Here is a 24,807-nt window from a genome sequence, read left to right as displayed (position 1 = left end):
CACAATAAATGTCCTGATTGAATATCTTCGCTTATGGGAAAAAAACTCTCAGGTTTCGAGCTGCAGGCTGAGGTAGATGACACCCATTTTTGGCAGTTTTCGGCATCAGGCCATTATTCCGCAAAGACTGCTTATGAAGCTCTTTTTACTGGAGCTGTCCAATTCAAACCTAGGAAGCGAATTTGGAAAAGTTGGGCACCTGGCAAGTGCAAATTCTTCATGTGGACGGTGGCACACAAAAAATGTTAGACAGCTGATCGCCTTGCAAGAAAAGGACTTCCACACCAGGCAGTCTGTCCTCTCTGCGACCAGGCTGAGGAAACATTGGACCACCTACTGATCTCCTGCGTCTTCTCCCGGCAGATGTGGTTCAATTTGCTACATGGTCTTGGACTGCAGGCACTTGCCCCGGGTTTAGATGATAAGGTGTTTGACGACTGGTGGGAAAATTTAAGCAACAAGTTGTCCGGTCAAGTCCAAAAAGGAGTTAATTCTCTAGTTATCTTGGGGGCGTGGAATTTGTGGAATCACCGAAATCGGTGTGTATTTGATGGGGTTGTTCCGAATTTAAACAGTCTATTGTCGGCAACTAGGGAAGATCTGCATCAGTGGTCTTTTGCTGGGGCTAGAGGAGTTTCCTTCCTCCTCGCCCTAGCTCCTACGACCTCCTAATTTTTGGGGGGGGGGGGGTCCGGTCTAGCTTTGATTCCGTTGTGGTTTTTAGTATAGTAGAAAGAATTTCCCGTACTTAGGGAGTGTTACGTCCCTCCATTTCTGTAACCCTTTTAGGCGGTTCCCCTTTCTTCTTCTTAATATAATAAAGCGTAGTTCTCCTGCACTTTCGAGAAAAAAGACCATAGCTTCCAAATGTTGTCATTTAGTTGCATGTCTATAAGAGCATTGTAAGCGTCTCAAATTATGAATCCCATATATTTTTAGTCGCTTCAGCTTCTGTTCCCTCCATTTTGAATTGCAAGGCTTCGTGTGTCGTTTACGGAATCTTCTCTCAGTGAAATGACAGAAAATTCTATTCCAGTGGTTAAAGTGTGTTTGGCAATGTGATGGTACCTATCAAATTATTCAAATGAAGTTTGATGTCAATGAAATAGTAAATACCAGCAAAGTTTTGGTACAGTGTACAAATTTTGTGTCCCATTTTTTAACATAATAATTGTGGAAGAGTATACACTTTTGTAGTCCCATTATGTTCCACGATATGATTATTTAGAAAGGAAATCATATCCTTTTTCAACCATGTATCAATCCAGTACTCCCTCCATCTACTTTTATATAAGCCACACACATATTAAGATTAAACTTTGCAATCTTTAACCAACAATTTAACCGTTAATCTTTTAATTTTTATAATGTAAATTTTATATGATTGGATTCGTAATCAAATATACTTTACCATGATAACTATTAGTGATACAGTATATAACAATAGAAAAAGTCTAAATTACTCCCCTCAACTATAGCCAAAGTCTGGATAACCCCCTAAACTATAACTTGGTTCAGTTTACCTCCTAAACTATGCATTTAGTTTATTTTACCCCATAATACAATTTGTCTTTTTTGTTTCTTTATACACAAGTTGAATTTTAATTTCAAATTTTGTAGGATAGTAGTGGATATATAGTGAATATTTAAAAAAATTGTTAGATTTTTTATTGTTATTTTTCATATAATTTTGAACTACAATGATAAATTTATTATCAATTACCCTAACCTATCAAAATAATAATAAAAAATTATGTTGTATTTTTCTAAAATATTTATAATATGTACTATCATCTCGTAGAATTTCAACTTAAATCTCCACCTATATTCATGGAGAAATAAGAAAGACAAATTATATTATGGGATAAATTATAAAATGAACCAAACGATAGTCTTGGGGGTTAATTCAGACTGTGGCTATAGTTGAGGAGAGTAATTTGGACTTTTCTCAAAAATAAATGAATGATCAAAGTGTTATTTGAAAGACCATGTCATGTTAACTATGTCTTATAAAAATGGATGGAGAGGGTAATTCCCATCATAATTATTGAATTGTGCACCAAGCCAAACTAGATTGTTTATTACCAGAAGTTGCCGTATACTTGCAATATCCATTCTGAAAATAGAACAGAGTTCCATCATTTTTCAAAAGAAAAAAAAAGAGTTCCTTGAACAGGTCACGCACATCTTGTCCTTTGTATGGAAACAGAGCAGGCGCGACGCCGGGCTGCCATACCCGACCACGGACTCCATACCGCCGACCACACCTTCCAAATCACCTCCACCGCCTTCCTCCTCCGCCACCTGCGCCCATATATATACGGCGGGAGGGGGACACGGGCCACCGGCCACCACCGTCGTCGACGTAGTTGTTTCACCTCTCCGACCCCTCCCACCGCACGCCCGACGGCGATCATCAGAAGCAATCAGCTCATCATGGCTCCTGCGACAGCAACCATGGCCACAGCGGTCTTGGTGGCAGCCGCAATGATCCTGCTCGCGCCGCCAGCGCCAGCGGCGGCCTCCGCCGCGCTCCCCGTCCAGCAGTGCGACGCGATGCGGGACGTGGCGCTCACCCAGAGCGCGGGCCACCGCCAGTCGAACCGCGCCAAGAAGTTCGCCGTGGAGGTGGCGAACCGGGGCGGCGGCGCCGTGTCGGGGATCCACCCCATGTGCGGGTACAGCTTCCGCACCGTCTGGCCCGTCAACCCCGACGTCATCTCCGAGGTCGGCCACGGCGACTGCCTCCTCGTCGGCGGCGGCTCCGTCGCGTCCGGGGCCACCGTCTCCTTCAACTACACCAGCTACGTGAGATACGACATGACCCTGCTCGCAGCCACCTGCGACGGCGACGGCGGCTCCTGACGGCACCTCGCTCCGTTTCATTGTCTTTCTTGCGAAGAAGATCAATTAGTAGGTCACGTTTGGTTCTTATTAGGATAGTATACAAAAAATTACGAATTTATGACGCGTCATCAGCTGCTGGCAGTATATATATATATATATATATATATATATATATATATATATATATATATATATATATATATATATATATATATATATATAGCTCGTGTGTTAACACTATTAACTTATGAAGCCGATCGAGCAGACAATTTGCATCTAACCAACGTTAAATTTTAAACAAATTTAAATTATTTCTTCACGCATGTAAGCACGAGAAACTGTATAAATGTGGTAGGTAACAGTTCGGTTCCCGCAAGATTGGACAGAAAATTGCCACGTAGCGTCTAAAAACCTTGTGAGCGAGCTAAAAGTTTTGTCAAGTTGGGAACTTCAAATAAAATCACTTCAGTTGTTCACGAGATTGTAATAAGGTGGTACATTTTTGTTTTTCTGATCGGTGCGATCATACGGGCAGATGTAGTTGGGAAGGTTCGCCCGAACTTTTTGTTAAACTCTTGCTCAAACATCATTGTACGCATATCGCAACAAAAAATTATGTAAGAAGTTCACTATGCAACATCCCTCATTAGGTTTTTCCACAGCAACATCAAGTTATACCTATTGTAACAAAATTAGTTGTAAAAAAATCGCACCGCATCAATTTCTATATATTAAGGCAGCTGGATTTGGCTCACGGCTAGCCCATCCATGTGGCCAATTAATTTCGACCGTTCAATCGTGATCCGACGTCTGTAACCAGCTATCCACATTTTATAATTAGACCCTTGTATTCCTTTAAAATCTAACCTACACTCCACAGTGCAGTGTCACCTCTCGATTCGTCGGAACCTTCTCGACCTCATGGGAAAAAAAATCTCCCCCTCCCCCGCTCTCCTGTCACTGCCTCCTCCTCGCATGCGCTTCCACTGCCACCCCCGCACGCCCACTCCTTCCCTCAACCCCCACTGCCACCACCGCCGCAGCCCGCCCCCTCCCCTACGGCCGCTTGCCTCCGTGCGGCTCACACACCGCCGCATCCGTACCTGTCATCCGTCCTCGTCACCGCCGTGCCCGAGTGCTACCCCAATGTCGCGGCTAGGTACCCTCACCATGGAACTTTGCGAGGGGCACCGGCGATCTGGACCCGTTCACCCATGAGGACACCCTCGCGATGGTAGAGAGGAACTGCAGATAGGGCCCATGGCCGTCGCCGATGAGCCCTGGGCGTGTCTCCGACGAGTCCAGAGCGACGTCCTCCATCCCCGCCGCCGTCCTCACCGCGTCCGCTGCCTCCATCCTCGCTGCCATCTCGGATCGGCGCCCCCATCCTCGCAGATCACCACACCGCCGTCGTCTCTGCCGAGTCCAGAGTGGCACACAGCGCTCCGCTCGCGAGAAGGACTGGACACCCCTCCCAGAGCACGAGACCAAGCCATTAGGACATCGACGATGCTCATCCTCACGACATCCGAGGATCACAAGTGAGATCTGCATCATCTCCTCTATCCGTTTTGCCTATTTGCTACAAAATCCATCGCAAGTTGATTACTTTTACAATTCTGAACATTCATCCTTGTCTTGTGCATGCCATTTGTTTGGTGAAATGCACCAGAGAAATGGGAAATGATAGAGGCCAATTGAGGTAACAGTATGTCGTATCCCTACATTGCCTTGATTCCTCTCTTCTGCTGTCTCATTGATATATATTAATTGCAATTTTGATCAGATTAGATTGATTGGAGTAGAAGAAAAGAGATATATATGCAAGAGTATTTTGAGGCAACAAGTAACCCAAGTCTGATTCAAAGCTACACTCTGAAGTATCCCTTCCGTTCAGATTTCAATGACCATTCGTAATTATTTCATAGATCCTCTAAATTCAAAGGTACACAGAACATGCTTCTAGCATAGTGATGCTTACAGAACAGCTGCCATAGTGTTTTTTGTACTAATCCGTACTCTGTTAAATCTTTTTATTTACAGCCGAGAGAAATTCTACGATGTTTAGGGAGGCGTTGTGAGGCGTTTAATGTGTCTATAATTCATAGGCCCAATATGAGGGAAGGCATTGAGAGACGTCAATGAAAAGGCGTTGGAAGGCATTTAATGTGTTAATAGTCGGTGGGTCCATATGTGCCGTAACGCCTTCCAATACTTCTCAATGCCTCCAAAGTTAAGAGGATTAAAAATTCATAAAATTACACTAGACCTGAAAGTTTCAGACTCCATTCCTTAGACAGCGAAACCAGCATATAAAATTCGATTTCAAGCATCATAAGGACAACAACCTTCAAAATCCGAGGAGGGGTGCGTGTGGGATGGGAGTTTGCGGCCAGACCGAGCCGCCGCTGCCTCCACCCATCCGCGTCGGCCACGAACTGCGGCCCCTACATACACTGCATAAAGGTAACAAGAGGATTAATATGTTAGCTATGCAGAGTTAACCGTGTTCATGTAATCTGCCTAAGATTTGTGTGCACAGTATTTTGAAATTTCACTATTTGTTTCTTATTATCAGAGCATGATTTGAAAATTTTGAGCAGAAATTAAATGATGTCATGGCTATTCTATAACAGCTTAACGCACTCCAGGCTCCAAACATTCTGAGTTGCCTGCTTGTTTGTGGGAAACATAGATTAACAATTACACCGGAAGAAATTAAGGAGCACAAGGGCACAACTACTTGTTTCAACGAATGGAATTGCCTAAGCATGTTTGCTTCAAGGGCGACAATGGGTTGTACCTCAGCGCACGGGTCATTCAGGGCTACAACTACCTGCAGTTCTCATCCAGCGACATGGGCGATCCAACCGTGAGGCACACCATCCACACCAACAGAGACGACGGGACGATCCGCATGAAGTCCGACCACTTCGGCAAGTTCTGGAGGCGCAGCCCGAACTGGATCTGGGCGGACTCCGACGACACCACCGACGACAACCTCGACACCGTATTCCGAGCAGTCAAGTTCGGCGACGAGTTTGCGCTCCAGCCTCGGCAACGGCTGGTACTGCACGAGGCTGACCACCGAAGGCAAGAAGAGCTGCCTCAACGCCTCTGTCCCAAGCATCAACAAGTGGGCACACCTACAGCTGGAAGAGGCATGGCAGTTCTTTCTCGCAGGATCTACAACGTCGTGAACCGCGTCATGGACGCTAGAATCCATGGCCAGAAGGTCCAGACTGTGGCCACTGAAACTGCTGTCAACCGGACGGGTACAGCCAGCGCGGCGAAGCTGACTTTGAAGTACAGCGTTGAAGCCCATCTAGACCGATAGATGCTAATGGTAAGTTTCGGTGATTAATGACAACTGTATGCGACTAACATGTGTTTTGAAGGAAAAATTTGTGATTAGTCTAGTCTCATGAAATGTGAAAGGAGACCCCTCAATTCGGAACAACCATGCGTGCCAAGGACTCAATTTTAAAGATTAAGAACCTTTCTAGTCTCAAGTGTCACAAGGAGATGAAGGACACTTGATTTAGCTAGGGTTTATAGTTTTTAGTTCTTGACCGTACTATCAAGAGGGGTTCATGAGTTAGTAGCTTGACCAAAATTGAGTTGGCCTTAGAAATCTTGCACACTCGCTCAAAAACAGCCCAAGATGGTCAATAGAAGTTAACACAACGCTTGGAAGAAGAAACAATCGAAGTTACTTTCAAATCCAAGTCAATTCAGTTGAAAACGAAGAAAAACAACAGCACCGGTTTAATCGATCCCTCAGCATCGGTGCATCCGACGCTTGGCGGAAGTTCCGACGCCCCTGTCGGTCTATCTCTCTGGATGCAAGCAGAAATAAAATCAACAACCTCTATAGCACCAGTTGAATCGATGGTCCCAAGCAAAGCACCGGTGCATTAGATGTACTATGTTCCAGAGAGCATGTTTTGGTGGACCTCAACTCGTCTTCAGCACCGGTTGAACCGACGCTTCAGAATCAACCATCGGTGCATTGGATGTATTATGTTCCAGATAGCTTGTTTGAGTTGATCAGTGAACCTCTTCAGCAGCGGTTGAACCAACGCCTCTACGGAGCATGCACCGGTACACTGACGCAAGCCTGTATACTGTGTCAGAAACCCCAACGGCCACTAATTGGACACAGAGAGACCGGTTGAACCGACGCCTCAAATTTGTCACCCGTCGGTTCTTCCGATGGTCACGGTTTTTCTGCAGTACACTTCCAACGGCTATATGACCCTCTCCACTCTATATAAGGGCACCCCCTGGCACATTTGAAGTGCCTTTGACACCTTAAATACCTGAGGCCACCCTTGAGAAGAGGAGAAATTGCTTTGAGCAAAAGAGTGAAGATCTAGTACATTGATTGTGCTTCAATCTTGAAGAATTCAACCTTTGCAAGTGTAGCAAGTGTGCTTGAGCTAGGGCCAACTGAGTGTAGGTCAAGTGAAGGCTTAGGAGCTTGTTACTCTTGGTGTTTGATGGCACCTAGTTGGTCTCGGTGATCGGGAGGTTCTTGGTGAGCTCTTGGAGTTTGTGGGAGCCCCAAGTCAAGAAGATTGTACACGATGTGAAGCTCGCCGTTCCGGAGATGGAGAAGGAGCATTCTTAGTGATCACTTGCTCCTTGGTGAAACAAGGGAGCTATACCCTTGTGTGGGTGCTCCAACGTGGATTAGGGGGAGCGTCAACTCCTCGATACCACGGGAAAAAATCAGGTTGTCTCGTATCTCTTACATTTATTTCAAGCAATTAAATCTATTTGTTGTTATTCTTGCTTTTGATTGCTTATAGATTGACTAGGACAACTTGCATGGTAGTGTGAACTCTTGCTTAGGTTTTGATCTTACTAGTGTGCAACCATCTAGATAAAATGATCATGATAGTGTGTTTACCTACCTAAGGACCTTTTGCTAGCGTGCTCTAGTGACTAGGTTTCAAATTTGTAGATTGGGCAATACTAGTCTAGGTTAAGGACTAGGTAGAAATTTGAAAAAGTCTCAATTCAACCACCCCTTCTTGGGCTCTCTTTTTAGGCTTAAAATCCTAAAGAATGGCCGGGGGGAGTGGCGGTCCACCCAAGCTCGATGGAAGAAACTATGCTTATTGGAAAGCTCGCATGGCGGGTTACCTTGAGGCTATTAATCCCATCGCTTGGGTGGTCACAGAAAAACCTATCGTTGGTCCTTGGAATGAAGATCAAGTCAAATATGGTGCTAGAGCGAAGAATGCTTTGTTTGATGCTCTTAGTGAGGAGATTTTTGCTCGTGTTCACAGCAAAAAGACCTCTCATGAAATTTGGGAAGCACTTGAAGCTATCTATGTTGGTTCTAAAAAAGTTCGTGGAGAAAAATATCAAGTGCTTAAGGAAAAACTTAATGAATTCAAAATGCTTCCAAATGAGTTGGTTGAACAAATGTATGCTCGATTGAATATGCTTATTGAGGACATTAATGCTCTTGAAATTTCTCCTTTGTCTACTAGTGACATCATCCAGAAGATCCTTCATTGTCTACACAAGCCCAAGTACAACATCGTCACCTCATTGGTCTATGAGAAGGATCTTGAAACACTTGAAGTGAGTGATGTTGTTGGGAAGATTCGGTCTCATGAGATGTTCCTCTTGGGAGAAGTTGATCCATCGCAGGACTAGAGAGATCTTGCACTCAAAGCTAAGAGTGATCATAAGTCCAAAAAAAAGAACAAGTGCAAAGTTCCATCACCAAGCTCAAGCGAAGATGAAGCTAACGAAGATTCAAGTGATCAAGATGGTGATGTTGAGCTAGCACTTCTCATGAGGAAGACTTCCAAGATGATGTTAAGGTTGAACAAGAGAGGGTACAACTATGACCCCAAGAAAAACAAGTTTCTTACCCGGAAAAGTAAGGACAATTTCAAGAAAATTTGTTACAATTGTGGCAAATATGGCCACCTCTCATATAATTGTCCGGAGCCTTCAAAGCTCAACAAGAAACAAGAAGATGATGACAATCAACACAAGACATCAAAGAAAAGTCATGAGAAGAAGGACCACAAGAAGAAAATGTCTTTCACAAGAAAAGAGAAGGTCAAGTCTTTCCTTGGAGAATGGATCACGGATGGTGAATCCTCAAGTAATGACTCAAGTGATGAAGAATCCAAAAAAGATTGTGGGGATTGCCATGCATGATGATGAAGATGATGGTGATGAGACACCTCTACCTCCACCACCCATGTGCTTCATGGCAAGAGGTAACTCCAAGGTGAGTGATGATGACAACTCCTCTAATGATGAAAGTGAACATTGCTTACCTCCTAATGAAGTGCAAAACATTCTAGATGAGTACCAAAAAGTGATCAAGAAGTACAAATCAAAATGTAAAGTTCTTGAAATTGAATATGCCAAGCTTAAGACCTCAAATGATGAGTTGATTGTTAGGCACAATGAGGTAATAGAAACTCATGATACATGCATTGTTCCTAGCAAGCAACTTAGAGAGGAGCATGACAAGCTACTTGTTAAGCATGATGAATTGAATGTTAAATATGACGAAGTAGTTGTGCTTAACAAGTCACTTACTTCATGCAACAAGAAGCTCAAGTTTGATTATGCTAACTTAAATATGAAATATTAAGAACTTGACCTTGCATTTGATGCCTTGGATGAAGAACTAAAAAAACTCAAAAGAATGTCATCAGAGTCAATATAGCTACTTCTTGTGATGATCTTGTGGAGTTGCGTCACCCTACTACTTGTCATCATACTTCTCCTTCTTGTTCAAAGACCAACCATGACAGGGAAGAAACAACTTGAGGAGGAACTTGAAAGCATGACCAAATGCATGTTCAATGTGACAAGGGGAGAATACTTGCACAAGGAAATCCTCTTTAACAATGCAAGGCATTTTGGGACAAATGGACTTGGATCATTTTCCAAGCCTCCGGAAAATTGTCCCAAGTCGCCGGAGCTCAAGACATGCTTCAACAAGGAAGTTGGCTCATATTGTCAACATTGTCAAATCACCGGGCATCACACAAGGGAGTGTCCAATTCCTACTCGTCCACCTCCTACCTTGCCTCCTAATTACAAGTCTCAATTCAATGAACATCATTTCTTGCTAAGCAAGATTAAAAGTGGCTAGGTTGAGGCAAAGTTCATTGGCACTCACATGAAGGGAAAGCTACCACGCCAACTATGGGTTCCTAAAGCTTTAGTAACTCATGTCAAATGACCCAAACTTGCTTGATAGTGGATGTACACAACACATGACCGGCTATGTAATGATGTTCACCTCACTAGATGAAGATGTGGGCGATTATGAACATGTCACCTTTGGTGATAACTCAAAAGGAAAAGTGGTAGGTTTGGGTAAGGTAGCCATTACCAAGGATCTTTCTATCTCTAATGTGTTGCTTGTTGAGTCGGTTAGTTTCAATTTTTTATCTATTGCTCAACTTTGTGATTTAGGACTAATATGCACTTTTAGTGATAGTGAGGTTGTAGTGACAAGCAAGGAGGACAAGAGCTTAATATTCAAAGGATTTCGACATGATAACATTTACCTTGTTGATTTCTCATCTAATGATGCAAGCTTGGCGATATGTCTCTTCTCCAAAAACTCCATGGGTTGGCTTTGGCATCGCCGCATTGTTCATATTGGCATGAGCCAACTCAAGAAGGCCTTCAAACGAGGTATGATGGTTGGTGTCAAAGATGTTACTTTTGACAAAAACAAATTGTGTAGTGCTTGTCAAGCCGGGAAGCAATTTGCATCATCACATCCCATGAAGGCTTATTTGTCAACATCAAGAAGCTTGGAGCTACTACACATGGATCTCTTTGGGCCAACCACCTATAAAAGTCTTGGCGGTAATCTCTATTGTCTTGTAATTGTTGATGATTACTCTAGATATACTTGGACTTTTTTTAGAGGACAAGAGCAAGACTATGGGGATCTTCAAGATTTTTGTCAAGCAAGCTCAAAATGAATTTGAGTCAAGTGTTGTGAAGGTCCGGAGTGACAATGGCACGGAGTTTACGAACACTCAAGTAGAAGAGCTTTGCAACGACATAGGGATCAAGCATGAGTTTTCATCAACATACACACCCCAACAAAATAGAGTGGTGGAGAGGAAGAACAAGACATTAATCACTCTTGCAAGAGCAATGTTGGATGACTATGGCATCTCGCAAAGATTTTGGGTGGAAGCCATCAACACCGCATGACATGCATCCAACCGAGTTTATCTCCACCGCTTCTTGGGAAAGACACCCTATGAGCTTCTCATTTGGAGGAAGCCCAACATCTCCTACTTCCGGGTGTTTGGTTGCAAATGCAACATATTTAAGAAAAGGAAGCACCTAGGCAAGTTTGAAAGTAGATGTGATGTTGGTTTTCTTGTTGATTATTCATCAAACTCCAAAGCATATCGAGTATTCAATAGTGCTACTAGCAATATTGAAGAAACTTGTGATGTGGAGTTTGATGAGACTAATGGCTCCCAAGGGGAAGTTTTCTCTTGTGATGATGTAGGTGATGAACCACTTCGAGAAGTCATGAAGAACATTACTATCGGGCAAGTCAAGCCAAAGGAGGAGGTAGAAGAGCTACAAGTCTCATCCACTCAAGTTGAAGTCACTTTCAAGGATGACTCAAAGGATGAAGACAAGTTTACACCACCACATCACCATGATGAGTCATCCGATGAAGAAGATGATGTCTCACCTCCTTTCCATGATGCCCAAGGTGAACAAGTGGTTGAAGAACAACTTCCATTTGATGACACGCACATCACAAGTGAACAAGCCCAAGCTCAAGATCAAGATGGCGAACCACTAAAAGAATCAACGTCTCAAGCACAAGAGAGGCTTACAAGAACTTCAAGAAACCATCCCATTGACTTGGTAATGGGTGACCCCTCCGGTGGAGTAAAAACTCGTAGACGTCAATATGCCTCCTTTTGTGAACATTACTCGTTTGTTTCTTGCTTAGAACCCACAAATATATATGAAGCTCTTGAGGACCCGGATTGGGTGATGGCCATGCAAGAAGAGCTCAACAACTTCACCCGCAATGAAGTTTGGGTTCTTGAAGAACGTCCTCAAAACAAGAATATCATTGGTACTAAATGGGTCTTCCGCAACAAACAAGATGAGCATGGTGTAGTGGTTCGCAACAAGGCAAGACTTGTGGCAAAGGGCTTTGCACAAGTTGAAGGGTTGGATTTTGGTGAAACATTTGCCCCCGTTGTAAGACTTGAAGCCATCCGTATCCTTTTAGTGTACGCTTCACATCACAACATGAAACTCTTTCAAATGGATGTGAAGGGTGCATTCTTAAATGGCTTTATTAATGAGTTAGTGTTTGTTGAACAACCTCCCGGGTTTGAGGACCCTAGATATCCTAATCATGTTCATAGGTTGCACAAGGCGCTCTACGAGCTCAAGCAAGCACCAAGGGTTTGGTATGAACGCCTTCGTGACTTCCTTCTCAACAAGGGCTTCAAGATCGGGAGGGTGGATACAACTCTATTCACAAGAATCATCAATGAAGAGCTATTCGTATGTCAAATCTATGTTGATGATATCATTTTTGGTTCAACTAACCCCATTCTTTGCAAAGAATTTGGAGAAATGATGGCTAGGGAATTCGAGATATCCATGGTCGGTGAGCTCAATTTCTTCCTTGGGTTTCAAATCAAGCAATTGAAGGAATGGACTTTCATCCATCAAGAAAAGTATACAAAGGACATTCCCAAGAAATTCAAGATGGATGATTGCAATCCGATCAAGACTCCAATGCCAACTAATGGACATCTTGACTTGGATGAGGGAGGTAAATCGGTTGACCAAACTCTCTATCGTTCCATGATTGGGTCGCTTCTTTACCTAACCGCATCTAGGCCCGATATCATGTTTAGCGTATGCATGTGTGCCCGCTTTCAAGCTAATCCTAAGGAATCACACATTAGTGCCGTTAAGAGGATCCTTAGATATCTCAAGCATACGCCTAGCATAGGCTTGTGGTACCCCAAAGGAGCTAGTTTTACCCTCTTGGGATACTCGGATTCGGACTTTGCCGGATGTCGTGTGGATCGCAAGAGTACATCGGGTGGGTGCCACTTGCTAGGGTGTTCCTTAGTCTCTTGGTCGTCAAAGAAACAAAATTACATGGCCTTGTCAACCGCGGAGGCAGAATATATTGCCGCCGAGGCTTGTTGTGCTCAAATCCTCTACATGAAGCAAAGCCTCTTGGACTATGGTGTAGTATTAGATAGGATCCCGCTCCTTTGTGATAACGAGAGTGCCGTTAAAATTGCAAATAACCCGGTTCAACACTCTCGCACCTAACACATAGATATTCGCCATCACTTTCTAAGAGATCATGTGGCAAGGAATGAAATACTACTTTGTGGTGTTCGTTCCGAAGATCAATTGGCGGATATCTTCACAAAACCTCTAGATGATGTTAAGGTTGAACAAGAGAGGGTACAACTATGACCCCAAGAAAAACAAGTTTCTTACCCGGAAAAGTAAGGACAATTTCAAGAAAATTTGTTACAATTGTGGCAAATATGGCCACCTCTCATATAATTGTCCGGAGCCTTCAAAGCTCAACAAGAAACAAGAAGATGATGACAATCAACACAAGACAGTCAAAGAAAAGTCATGAGAAGAAGGACCACAAGAAGAAAATGTCTTTCACAAGAAAAGAGAAGGTCAAGTCTTTCCTTGGAGAATGGATCACGGATGGTGAATCCTCAAGTAATGACTCAAGTGATGAAGAATCCAAAAAAAGATTGTGGGGATTGCCATGCATGATGATGAAGATGATGGTGATGAGACACCTCTACCTCCACCACCCATGTGCTTCATGGCAAGAGGTAACTCCAAGGTGAGTGATGATGACAACTCCTCTAATGATGAAAGTGAACATTGCTTACCTCCTAATGAAGTGCAAAACATTCTAGATGAGTACCAAAAAGTGATCAAGAAGTACAAATCAAAATGTAAAGTTCTTGAAATTGAATATGCCAAGCTTAAGACCTCAAATGATGAGTTGATTGTTAGGCACAATGAGGTAATAGAAACTCATGATACATGCATTGTTCCTAGCAAGCAACTTAGAGAGGAGCATGACAAGCTACTTGTTAAGCATGATGAATTGAATGTTAAATATGACGAAGTAGTTGTGCTTAACAAGTCACTTACTTCATGCAACAAGAAGCTCAAGCTTGATTATGCTAACTTAAATATGAAATATCAAGAACTTGACCTTGCCTTTGATGCCTTGGATGAAGAACTAAAAAAACTCAAAAGAATGTCATCAAAGTCAATATAGCTACTTCTTGTGATGATCTTGTGGAGTTGCGTCACCCTACTACTTGTCATCATACTTCTCCTTCTTGTTCAAAGACCAACCATGACAGGGAGAAACAACTTGAGGAGGAACTTGAAAGCATGACCAAATGCATGTTCAATGTGACAAGGGGAGAATACTTGCACAAGGAAATCCTCTTTAACAATGCAAGGCACTTTGGGACAAATGGACTTGGATCATTTTCCAAGTCCTCCGGAAAATTGTCCCAAGTCGCCGGAGCTCAAGACATGCTTCAACAAGGAAGTTGGCTCATATTGTCAACATTGTCAAATCACCGGGCATCACACAAGGGAGTGTCCAATTCCTACTCGTCCACCTCCTACCTTGCCTCCTAATTACAAGTCTCAATTCAATGAACATCATTTCTTGCTAAGCAAGATTAAAAGTGGCTAGGTTGAGGCAAAGTTCATTGGCACTCACATGAAGGGAAAGCTACCACGCCAACTATGGGTTCCTAAAGCTTTAGTAACTCATGTCAAATGACCCAAACTTGCTTGATAGTGGATGTACACAACACATGACCGGCTATGTAATGATGTTCACCTCACTAGATGAAGATGTGGGCGATTATGAACATGTCACCTTTGGTGATAACTCAAAAGGAAAAGTGGTAGGTTTGGGTAAGGTAGCCATTACCAAGGATCTTTCTATCTCTAATGTGTTGCTTGTTGAGTCGGTTAGTTTCAATTTTTTATCTATTGCTCAACTTTGTGATTTAGGACTAATATGCACTTTTAGTGATAGTGAGGTTGTAGTGACAAGCAAGGAGGACAAGAGCTTAATATTCAAAGGATTTCGACATGATAACATTTACCTTGTTGATTTCTCATCTAATGATGCAAGCTTGGCGATATGTCTCTTCTCCAAAAACTCCATGGGTTGGCTTTGGCATCGCCGCATTGTTCATATTGGCATGAGCCAACTCAAGAAGGCCTTCAAACGAGGTATGATGGTTGGCGTCAAAGATGTTACTTTTGACAAAAACAAATTGTGTAGTGCTTGTCAAGCCGGGAAGCAATTTGCATCATCACATCCCATGAAGGCTTATTTGTCAACATCAAGAAGCTTGGTGCTACTACACATGGATCTCTTTGGGCCAACCACCTATAAAAGTCTTGGCGGTAATCTCTATTGTCTTGTAATTGTTGATGATTACTCTAGATATACTTGGACTTTTTTTAGAGGACAAGAGCAAGACTATGGGGATCTTCAAGATTTTTGTCAAGCAAGCTCAAAATGAATTTGAGTCAAGTGTTGTGAAGGTCCGGAGTGACAATGGCACGGAGTTTACGAACACTCAAGTAGAAGAGCTTTGCAACGACATAGGGATCAAGCATGAGTTTTCATCAACATACACACCCCAACAAAATAGAGTGGTGGAGAGGAAGAACAAGACATTAATCACTCTTGCAAGAGCAATGTTGGATGACTATGGCATCTCGCAAAGATTTTGGGTGGAAGCCATCAACACCGCATGACATGCATCCAACCGAGTTTATCTCCACCGCTTCTTGGGAAAGACACCCTATGAGCTTCTCATTTGGAGGAAGCCCAACATCTCCTACTTCCGGGTGTTTGGTTGCAAATGCAACATATTTAAGAAAAGGAAGCACCTAGGCAAGTTTGAAAGTAGATGTGATGTTGGTTTTCTTGTTGATTATTCATCAAACTCCAAAGCATATCGAGTATTCAATAGTGCTACTAGCAATATTGAAGAAACTTGTGATGTGGAGTTTGATGAGACTAATGGCTCCCAAGGGGAAGTTTTCTCTTGTGATGATGTAGGTGATGAACCACTTCGAGAAGTCATGAAGAACATTACTATCGGGCAAGTCAAGCCAAAGGAGGAGGTAGAAGAGCTACAAGTCTCATCCACTCAAGTTGAAGTCACTTTCAAGGATGACTCAAAGGATGAAGACAAGTTTACACCACCACATCACCATGATGAGTCATCCGATGAAGAAGATGATGTCTCACCTCCTTTCCATGATGCCCAAGGTGAACAAGTGGTTGAAGAACAACTTCCATTTGATGACACGCACATCACAAGTGAACAAGCCCAAGCTCAAGATCAAGATGGCGAACCACTAAAAGAATCAACGTCTCAAGCACAAGAGAGGCTTACAAGAACTTCAAGAAACCATCCCATTGACTTGGTAATGGGTGACCCCTCCGGTGGAGTAAAAACTCGTAGACGTCAATATGCCTCCTTTTGTGAACATTACTCGTTTGTTTCTTGCTTAGAACCCACAAATATATATGAAGCTCTTGAGGACCCGGATTGGGTGATGGCCATGCAAGAAGAGCTCAACAACTTCACCCGCAATGAAGTTTGGGTTCTTGAAGAACGTCCTCAAAACAAGAATATCATTGGTACTAAATGGGTCTTCCGCAACAAACAAGATGAGCATGGTGTAGTGGTTCGCAACAAGGCAAGACTTGTGGCAAAGGGCTTTGCACAAGTTGAAGGGTTGGATTTTGGTGAAACATTTGCCCCCGTTGTAAGACTTGAAGCCATCCGTATCCTTTTAGTGTACGCTTCACATCACAACATGAAACTCTTTCAAATGGATGTGAAGGGTGCATTCTTAAATGGCTTTATTAATGAGTTAGTGTTTGTTGAACAACCTCCCGGGTTTGAGGACCCTAGATATCCTAATCATGTTCATAGGTTGCACAAGGCGCTCTACGAGCTCAAGCAAGCACCAAGGGTTTGGTATGAACGCCTTCGTGACTTCCTTCTCAACAAGGGCTTCAAGATCGGGAGGGTGGATACAACTCTATTCACAAGAATCATCAATGAAGAGCTATTCGTATGTCAAATCTATGTTGATGATATCATTTTTGGTTCAACTAACCCCATTCTTTGCAAAGAATTTGGAGAAATGATGGCTAGGGAATTCGAGATATCCATGGTCGGTGAGCTCAATTTCTTCCTTGGGTTTCAAATCAAGCAATTGAAGGAATGGACTTTCATCCATCAAGAAAAGTATACAAAGGACATTCCCAAGAAATTCAAGATGGATGATTGCAATCCGATCAAGACTCCAATGCCAACTAATGGACATCTTGACTTGGATGAGGGAGGTAAATCGGTTGACCAAACTCTCTATCGTTCCATGATTGGGTCGCTTCTTTACCTAACCGCATCTAGGCCCGATATCATGTTTAGCGTATGCATGTGTGCCCGCTTTCAAGCTAATCCTAAGGAATCACACATTAGTGCCGTTAAGAGGATCCTTAGATATCTCAAGCATACGCCTAGCATAGGCTTGTGGTACCCCAAAGGAGCTAGTTTTACCCTCTTGGGATACTCGGATTCGGACTTTGCCGGATGTCGTGTGGATTGCAAGAGTACATCGGGTGGGTGCCACTTGCTAGGGTGTTCCTTAGTCTCTTGGTCGTCAAAGAAACAAAATTACATGGCCTTGTCAACCGCGGAGGCAGAATATATTGCCGCCGAGGCTTGTTGTGCTCAAATCCTCTACATGAAGCAAAGCCTCTTGGACTATGGTGTAGTATTAGATAGGATCCCGCTCCTTTGTGATAATGAGAGTGCCGTTAAAATTGCAAATAACCCGGTTCAACACTCTCGCACCTAACACATAGATATTCGCCATCACTTTCTAAGAGATCATGTGGCAAGGAATGAAATACTACTTTGTGGTGTTCGTTCCGAAGATCAATTGGCGGATATCTTCACAAAACCTCTAGATGAGAGCACCTTTTGTAGGTTGCGAAGTGAGCTTAATGTTCTAGATGCTTCTAACGTCATGTAATTGCATTGTCATATAGATGCATTTCATATGTACAAATGCTAGGGGTTTATCTAACCTTGTCAAGATAGTGATGAACATGGGTCTAGCATGAGCCGGTGGTCTTGGTTTCGCTCATGGCATGAAGAATGGTTCATCATGAAGAAGCTTGCCAAGAGATCAAACTTGACAAGATAGATTTAAATTTTTGCAATGCATGTGCTTGTCATATAGAATGCATCCATGTTTAATTTCTAGCTTTGCATTGGCATTACATCACGTTAGTAGCATCACAAGGGAGCAAATCACACTTCGAGAAAGATATTCATGCTAAATATGATATATCATCTCTACAAGAGTGATAAGATCAATATTGCGCTTTCATGCCTATTGAGTCACGTCCTATCGAACTTAAAGTTTCAATCTCTAAGTTCATAGGCAAAGTGGCTCATACATTTGTTTTTTGTGTTTAAAACCTCGCTTGGATCTTAATTTGACTATGTTTATGTAAAAGCTTGCGAGCACTATAAGTATGAGTGTTTGAGGGGTGAGGTTGTCTCTCGAAAATGGTCCAAATTGAGTGTTTATGGTTTTGGTTTTGAAAATTTGGATCAGAAGTAGAGTTTGTAGTTCAGCAGAAATTTCCTTAACCACCGGTTACACCAACGCCTTGTTTTTCCCTGCATTGGTTCAACCAGTGCTTAAGTCTTCGTGGCTCAGTTTCTGCATCGTCTCTGGAACAACCTCCGACTGTTACACCGACGGCCACCGGTGCATCCGATGGTTGGCGGATGAACCGACGCCACAGCATCGGTTCTTCCGGTGCTACTGCGTGGAGTTTTGGCCCTTGCAGTGTCTCTGGACCTTCCTCTTGCAGTTGCACCGACGCCCGTCGGATGCTCCGATGGCTCAGTAGTGGTTCTTCCGATGCCCTTAGTTGACCGCGTTCAAACTCATCTAGATCTGGTCAACTTTACACCGATGAATACACCGATGCTTATATCTTCAGCACCATCGGTCTTTCCGATGCCTAGGGTTTGCGGGCCCGCACGCACCTTTTCTCTTGTTTTTCTCGCGGGCCCCACACGTCAGCGTCACAATCGTCTTCGTCCGCTCCAAATCGAACCGCAGTCCTGCCACTCGCGCGCCACTCCGCCGCCGCTCGTGCGCCGCTCCACCGTCGCCCGCACGCCGCTGCCGCCGCAGAACCTCTGCTCCGCCGCCACGCCGCCGTGCTGCACCCTGCTCGTGCCCGCGCGCAGCACCGCCGCGCCCGCGCCACACCCGCTCCACCCACGCGTCGCCTCTCATCCTCTGCGCCGCCGCTCACCGTCGCCGCCGGCACGCCTTCTCCTCTCCACCTGTGCACAGCTCCCTTCCTTCAGAGGCACTCCAGGACTCATTACGTCCTCCTCATCCTTTGGTTCGAGTGCACGCAAGGTCTTCGCGGAATTGCCTCTTAGGCTTTTTCTTCGATTTCTTCTCGACCGATTCTCGGATTTGCAAGGGTATGGTGCTGCCCCTCCTAGCATGTGATGTATCTTCGTTTTCTTATCCGTTACACACATGTTTACATATATCCTTGCCTTACTCACTCACATCAAATCTCGTTACTTCAATAGTCCTTCTAGGGTGTTAGTGAGTTGTTATCCACTAGATCTCACCATGATAGGCTCATATCATTCCATGCTTTGCTTAAGGACATTCTTTCCTTTAGTGGATATCTCATATATGCATAATTCCATGTCTTAATTCCATTATCTTATATCGATTCTCTATGACAGATGGCAGGAGACAAGAAGGGCAAGGGCAAGCAGGTTGTGCAGAAGAAGAAGCGCACTCGTGAGGACCGAGAGCGAGCAGAGGCAGTTGCAGATGTAGCAGACAGGCAGGGTTCGCTCAGGATCAGGGATCCTCAGGCTCAGGGGGAGCCACAGCAGCAGTTACGTCGCTCGGGACGTACTCGTCAGCTAGAGACAGCTTAGACCACACCTGAGTCCCGCTCTCGTCCACGGACTCGAGGTGGTGGTACTCATAGGGCAGCAGGCCGTGACAGTGAGAGAGAGAGGCAGCTGGTCAGGACAGTGATGCGGAGGAGGAGCCTCCACAGGTTGAGTTGCTTGAGCTTCGGGGCATTCCAGGACCTAGGGTCAAGAGATTGAGATATGTCACCCTGGAGTAGTGGTTTCCCGAGCAGAGGGACGTTGGAGTTGACCATCGCTTTCACACTCTGCTCCAGGAATCTTTCTACCACGCTTATTGCCAAATGGACATCAAGATCAGTGAGCACAAAATGCTTCACTGGGTGGCTATGTGCATGGCAGCAGGAGGCATTCCTATACTCCCTTTGGTTGAGAGATATGAGGGTCTACCAGCTCTGCTTAATGAGAGGTCTCGGTACATCAGAGAGTGGGTTCGTGTTTTCTACGCCACCCTATTTGTTGAGTAGGAACGGCAGTTCATTGACTTCATGTTCCAGCAGAGGCATTATAGGTTGACTCGAGCACGTTTGGCTACCCTGCTAGAGGACGTGATCCTGGATGGGATGACAGTTCACCGTCATCATCCTTTTGCTCATTGGATCTGCTGGATACTCGCTCAACTCAGTCAGAATGCTCATATGGACGAGCTGGAGTAGTCGAGGACGCACTTCAGTTTTTACTCACATACTACTCCTCGAGACGGTCATCGTGGCCCGAGAGGCCAGCGTAGGGCACAGCGGATTCTGGATGAGCGTGTTTTGGCTGAGGGTAGAGTTGTGGATGATCCCACTGCAGCTGAGGACGCTTCACTCGCAGCGGCAGAGGCCCAGCTCCCACACTACCTGGACACAGACTCAGAGGACTCGGAGGATGACGAGGCAGGATCCTCTGGTGCAGTCCGCACCCCTGCTCCTCTAGTTACTACTGCTCAGGTCACTCAGCCTGATTCACTCGCTGCTATTTTTGAGAGGCTCTCAGACCAGCAGGACAGATTTGCTGCAGCTCAGCTAAGCATGCAAGCCGAGCAGGCTCGCCAGCAGGAGGCCCAGACACTAGTACTTGAGGGGATCCGGCAGCAGCAGGAGGCCATGAGGTTACAGCTTCAGCAGCAGCCCCAGATTCAGCAGCAGATGTTCACATTCTTCTCGGGATGCTTCAGTCAGCTATACCGTCACACTGGACTGCCTGAGCCTTAGCTCCCTACACCCCAGCAGCTCCAGTTCGACCCCACTGCTCATGCTCCACCTGTTGGCGGTTTTGTGCAGACACACTTGGCGTCGTTCCCGATGTTACCTCTTCTTCAGACCGGGTTGTTTACCAGCCCTGCTCCTACTTCCACTACTACTCCGGCTCTTGCTCCACAGTCTAGTGTCTGGACTGCCGAGCAGCGTACAGAGTTCCTCAGGCAGCAGCAGGTTCTGCATCAGCTACAGCACCCCTCAGTTCAGTCCCTCACGTTCGAGTCACCCTCACAGCCTGAGGTGCTCCGTCCGTCCGTTGTTCGCCCTAGTCAGCCAAACCTGATTCCCGTCACATCTGCTCCTCCGACGGACTCCACGGTCGTCACCGAGCCAGTTGCTACCGCTACTCCAGCTACTTCTGTTGCTCCGACGACTCCGGTCGAGCAGAAGTCCTCTTCGGTCGACGAAGACTGGACGGACGACGACGCCGATGACTCCGCCGCTCAGTTCTCCACCGGACCGAGCCTGAAGACCCCGCCTTCTCCAGCTCAGGACTAGATTGCCTTCCTTTTTTGTGCTTTGTTGCCAAAGGGGGAGATAGCTAGGGGGAGTAGAGATAGGGGGAGCTTGGTGGTTTGTGGCGTGTTTGGATCTTCATGGATTTTGTGTATGGATATGTATTTTGGATATTGTGTATGCTCTATGTTAACATGTCCCTACATGTGCTTTATTTCTAGTAATGCATGCCTGTTTATCGCTTTCAATTTCATATCTTGTGTATCTCTACTTTGTGTTGTCATCAATCACCAAAAAGGGGGAGATTGAAGCCCATCTAGGCCGAAAGATGCTAATGGTAAGTTTCGGTGATTAATGACAACCGTATGCGACTAACATGTGTTTTGAAGGAAAAATTTGTGATTAGTCTAGTCTCATGAAATGTGAAAGGAGACCCCTCAATTCGGAACAACCATGCGTGCCAAGGACTCAATTTTAAAGATTAAGGACCTTTCTAGTCTCAAGTGTCACAAGGAGATGAAGGACACTTGATTTAGCTAGGGTTTATAGTTCTTAGTTCTTGACCATACTATTAAGAGGGGTTCATGAGTTAGTAGCTTGTCCAAAATTGAGTTGGACTTAGAAATCTTGCACACTCGCTCAAAAACAGCCCAAGATGGTCAATAGAAGTTAACACAACGCTTGGAAGAAGAAACAATCGAAGTTACTTTCAAATCCAAGTCAATTCAGTTGAAAACGAAGAAAAACAGCACACCGGTTTAATCGATGCCTCGGTATCGGTGCATCCGACGCTTGGCGGAAGTTCCGACGCCCCTGTCGGTCTATCTCTCTAGATGCAAGCAGAAATAAAATCAACAATCTCTATAGCACCGGTTGAACCGATGGTCCCAAGCAAAGCACTGGTGCATTAGATGTACTATGTTCCAGAGAGCATGTTTTGGTGGACCTCAACTCGTCTTCAGTACCGGTTGAACCGATGCTTCAGAATCAACCACCGGTGCATTGGATGTATTATGTTCCAGAGAGCTTGTTTGAGTTGATCAGTGAACCTCTTCAGCACCGGTTGAACCGACGCCTCTACGGAGCATGCACCGGTGCAATGACGCAAGCCTGTATACTGTGTCAGAAACCCCAACGGCTACTAATTGGACACAGAGAGACCGGTTGAACCGACGCCTCAAATTTGTCACCCGTCGGTTCTTCCGATGGTCACGGTTTTTCTGCAGTAGACTTCCAACGGCTATGTGACCCTCTCCACTCTATATAAGGGCACCCCCTGACTCATTTGAAGTGCCTTTGACACCTTAAATACCTGAGGCCACCCTTGAGAAGAAGAGAAAGTGATTTGAGCAAAAGAGTGAAGATCTAGTACATTGATTGTGCTTCAACCTTGAAGAATTCAACATTTGCAAGTGTAGCAAGTGTGCTTGAGCTAGGGCCAACTGAGTGTAGGTCAAGTGAAGGCTTAGAAGCTTGTTACTCTTGGTGTTTGACGGCACCTAGCCGGTCTCGGTGATCGGGAGGTTCTTGGTGAGCTCTTGGAGTTTGTGGGAGCCCCAAGACAAGAAGATTATACACGGTGTGAAGCTCGCCATTCCGGAGATGTAGAAGGAGTATTCTTAATGATCACTTGCTCCTTGGTGAAGTAAGGGAGCTATACCCTTGTGTGGGTGCTCCAACGTGGATTAGGGGGGAGCGTCAACTCCTCGATACCACGGGAAAAAATCCGGTTGTCTCGTGTCTCTTACTTTTATTTCAAGCAATTAAATCCATTTGTTGTTATTCTTGCTTTTGATTGCTTATAGATTGACTAGGACAACTTGCATGGTAGTGTGAACTCTTGCTTAGGTTTTGATCTTGCTAGTGTGCAACCATCTAGACAAAATGATCATGAGAATGTGTTTACCTACCTAAGGACCTTTTGCTAGCGTGCTCTAGTGACTAGGTTTCAAATTTGTAGATTGGACAATACTAGTCTAGGTTAAGGACTAAATAGAAATTTGAAAAAGTCCCAATTCAACCCCTTCTTGGGCCACGATTCTTACAAGCGTGACCAGGCGAAGGACATGGGATTCAAGCGTCTCGCTGAAGCTGGGCGTCGCAACTACCATTCAGGCCGGAGTCCCGGAAGTTGCGATGTCATCGGTTAAGATCCAAGAAGAGTTTTCTGAATCCTACACCTGGGGACAATCCGTCTCCCAAATGGACGAGAAGTCGGTTCAGTATGATCTTCCTGTGCCTGCGTACACCAAGGTGACACTACGCATGATGGGAAAGCAGGGCTCCTGCGATGTCCCTTTCTCGTACTACCAGGAGGACATTTTAACCGACGGGCATAGAGTTGTAAACAAGTTTGACGACGGGATCTACCATGGAGTCAGCAGCTACGACTTCACTACCGAGGTCACAGAGGATAGCAGATAGCACTTGTTCTGTCCTGTAATGCAAAGAGTGTGCAAGTGCTTGGCTTAGTAGCATTTTGTTGGATTACGTACGTTTTCATATCATTATATGACACTCCATCAGTCCCGCTACCCTCTGCCAATTTCTTTTAGTACCAACTTTTAGTACCAACGAGAAGGTCTATTAGTGGCAACAAATGCTAATACACTAACTAATAGTGTATTAATCAGCTTTGTTACTTCTTGTCTATTGACAACATAATTTGTGAGCACACCGGAGGAGATAATAAAGAGGAACTCATGAGACGAATCAATAACTTGGATAGACAAGTTGAAGGACCGGAACAGGCAACCATAGGGGAGTGAATGGGAGCCTTAAAAAAAATTTCCTCAATGAGAACAAGACCTATATTCTGAATTTAACCCGACACGGCTCTCTTCCAACCGCCAAGGTGACACAAGCCAACTCCTAATGAGCTCACCCCAGGCACACACAAAAGCGGAATCAATGATTTACCAAATTGCCGAAAAAGCTTTTCCAAAAAGACTTGCAAAAGAGCTTATTTCACTAAGCATGCAACAAATCAACAATAATTAGCAAAGCTCAAAATCAAGCGGAAAACCAATCAAGAGTCTCACCAAAAAGATTAGGACTAATCAAAATAAGAAGAACTAAAGCTCTCTTTAATTAAGCATGCAAAGACTAGCAAAAACAAGCAAGAACAAATACTTTACTAAGCATGC

The 24,807-nt window shown here is 44.6% G+C and overlaps 2 protein-coding genes across 2 annotated transcripts; both read left to right on the top strand.

Moving 5' to 3' along the window:
• The first annotated feature begins 2,487 nt into the window (after positions 1 to 2,487).
• On the top strand, positions 2,488 to 2,865 carry LOC120645628 (TPD1 protein homolog 1A-like). The gene has a single exon (XM_039922398.1). The coding sequence runs from the start codon at positions 2,488 to 2,490 to the stop codon at positions 2,863 to 2,865; it is 378 nt and encodes a 125-aa protein (XP_039778332.1).
• Positions 2,866 to 3,799: 934 nt separating this feature from the next.
• Positions 3,800 to 24,085, top strand: LOC120645627 (natterin-4-like). The gene is made up of 5 exons (XM_039922397.1): positions 3,800 to 4,549; positions 4,634 to 4,792; positions 4,891 to 5,313; positions 5,543 to 6,157; positions 23,708 to 24,085. The coding sequence occupies exons 4-5, from the start codon at positions 5,603 to 5,605 to the stop codon at positions 24,083 to 24,085; spliced, it is 933 nt and encodes a 310-aa protein (XP_039778331.1). The 5' UTR covers positions 3,800 to 4,549; positions 4,634 to 4,792; positions 4,891 to 5,313; positions 5,543 to 5,602.
• The last annotated feature ends 722 nt before the right edge of the window (positions 24,086 to 24,807 follow it).

This window comes from Panicum virgatum, chromosome 8K (genome assembly GCF_016808335.1).
Source record: "Panicum virgatum strain AP13 chromosome 8K, P.virgatum_v5, whole genome shotgun sequence".
NCBI classification, from domain to species: domain Eukaryota; kingdom Viridiplantae; phylum Streptophyta; class Magnoliopsida; order Poales; family Poaceae; genus Panicum; species Panicum virgatum.
This window is presented reverse-complemented; position numbering and strand designations above follow the sequence as displayed.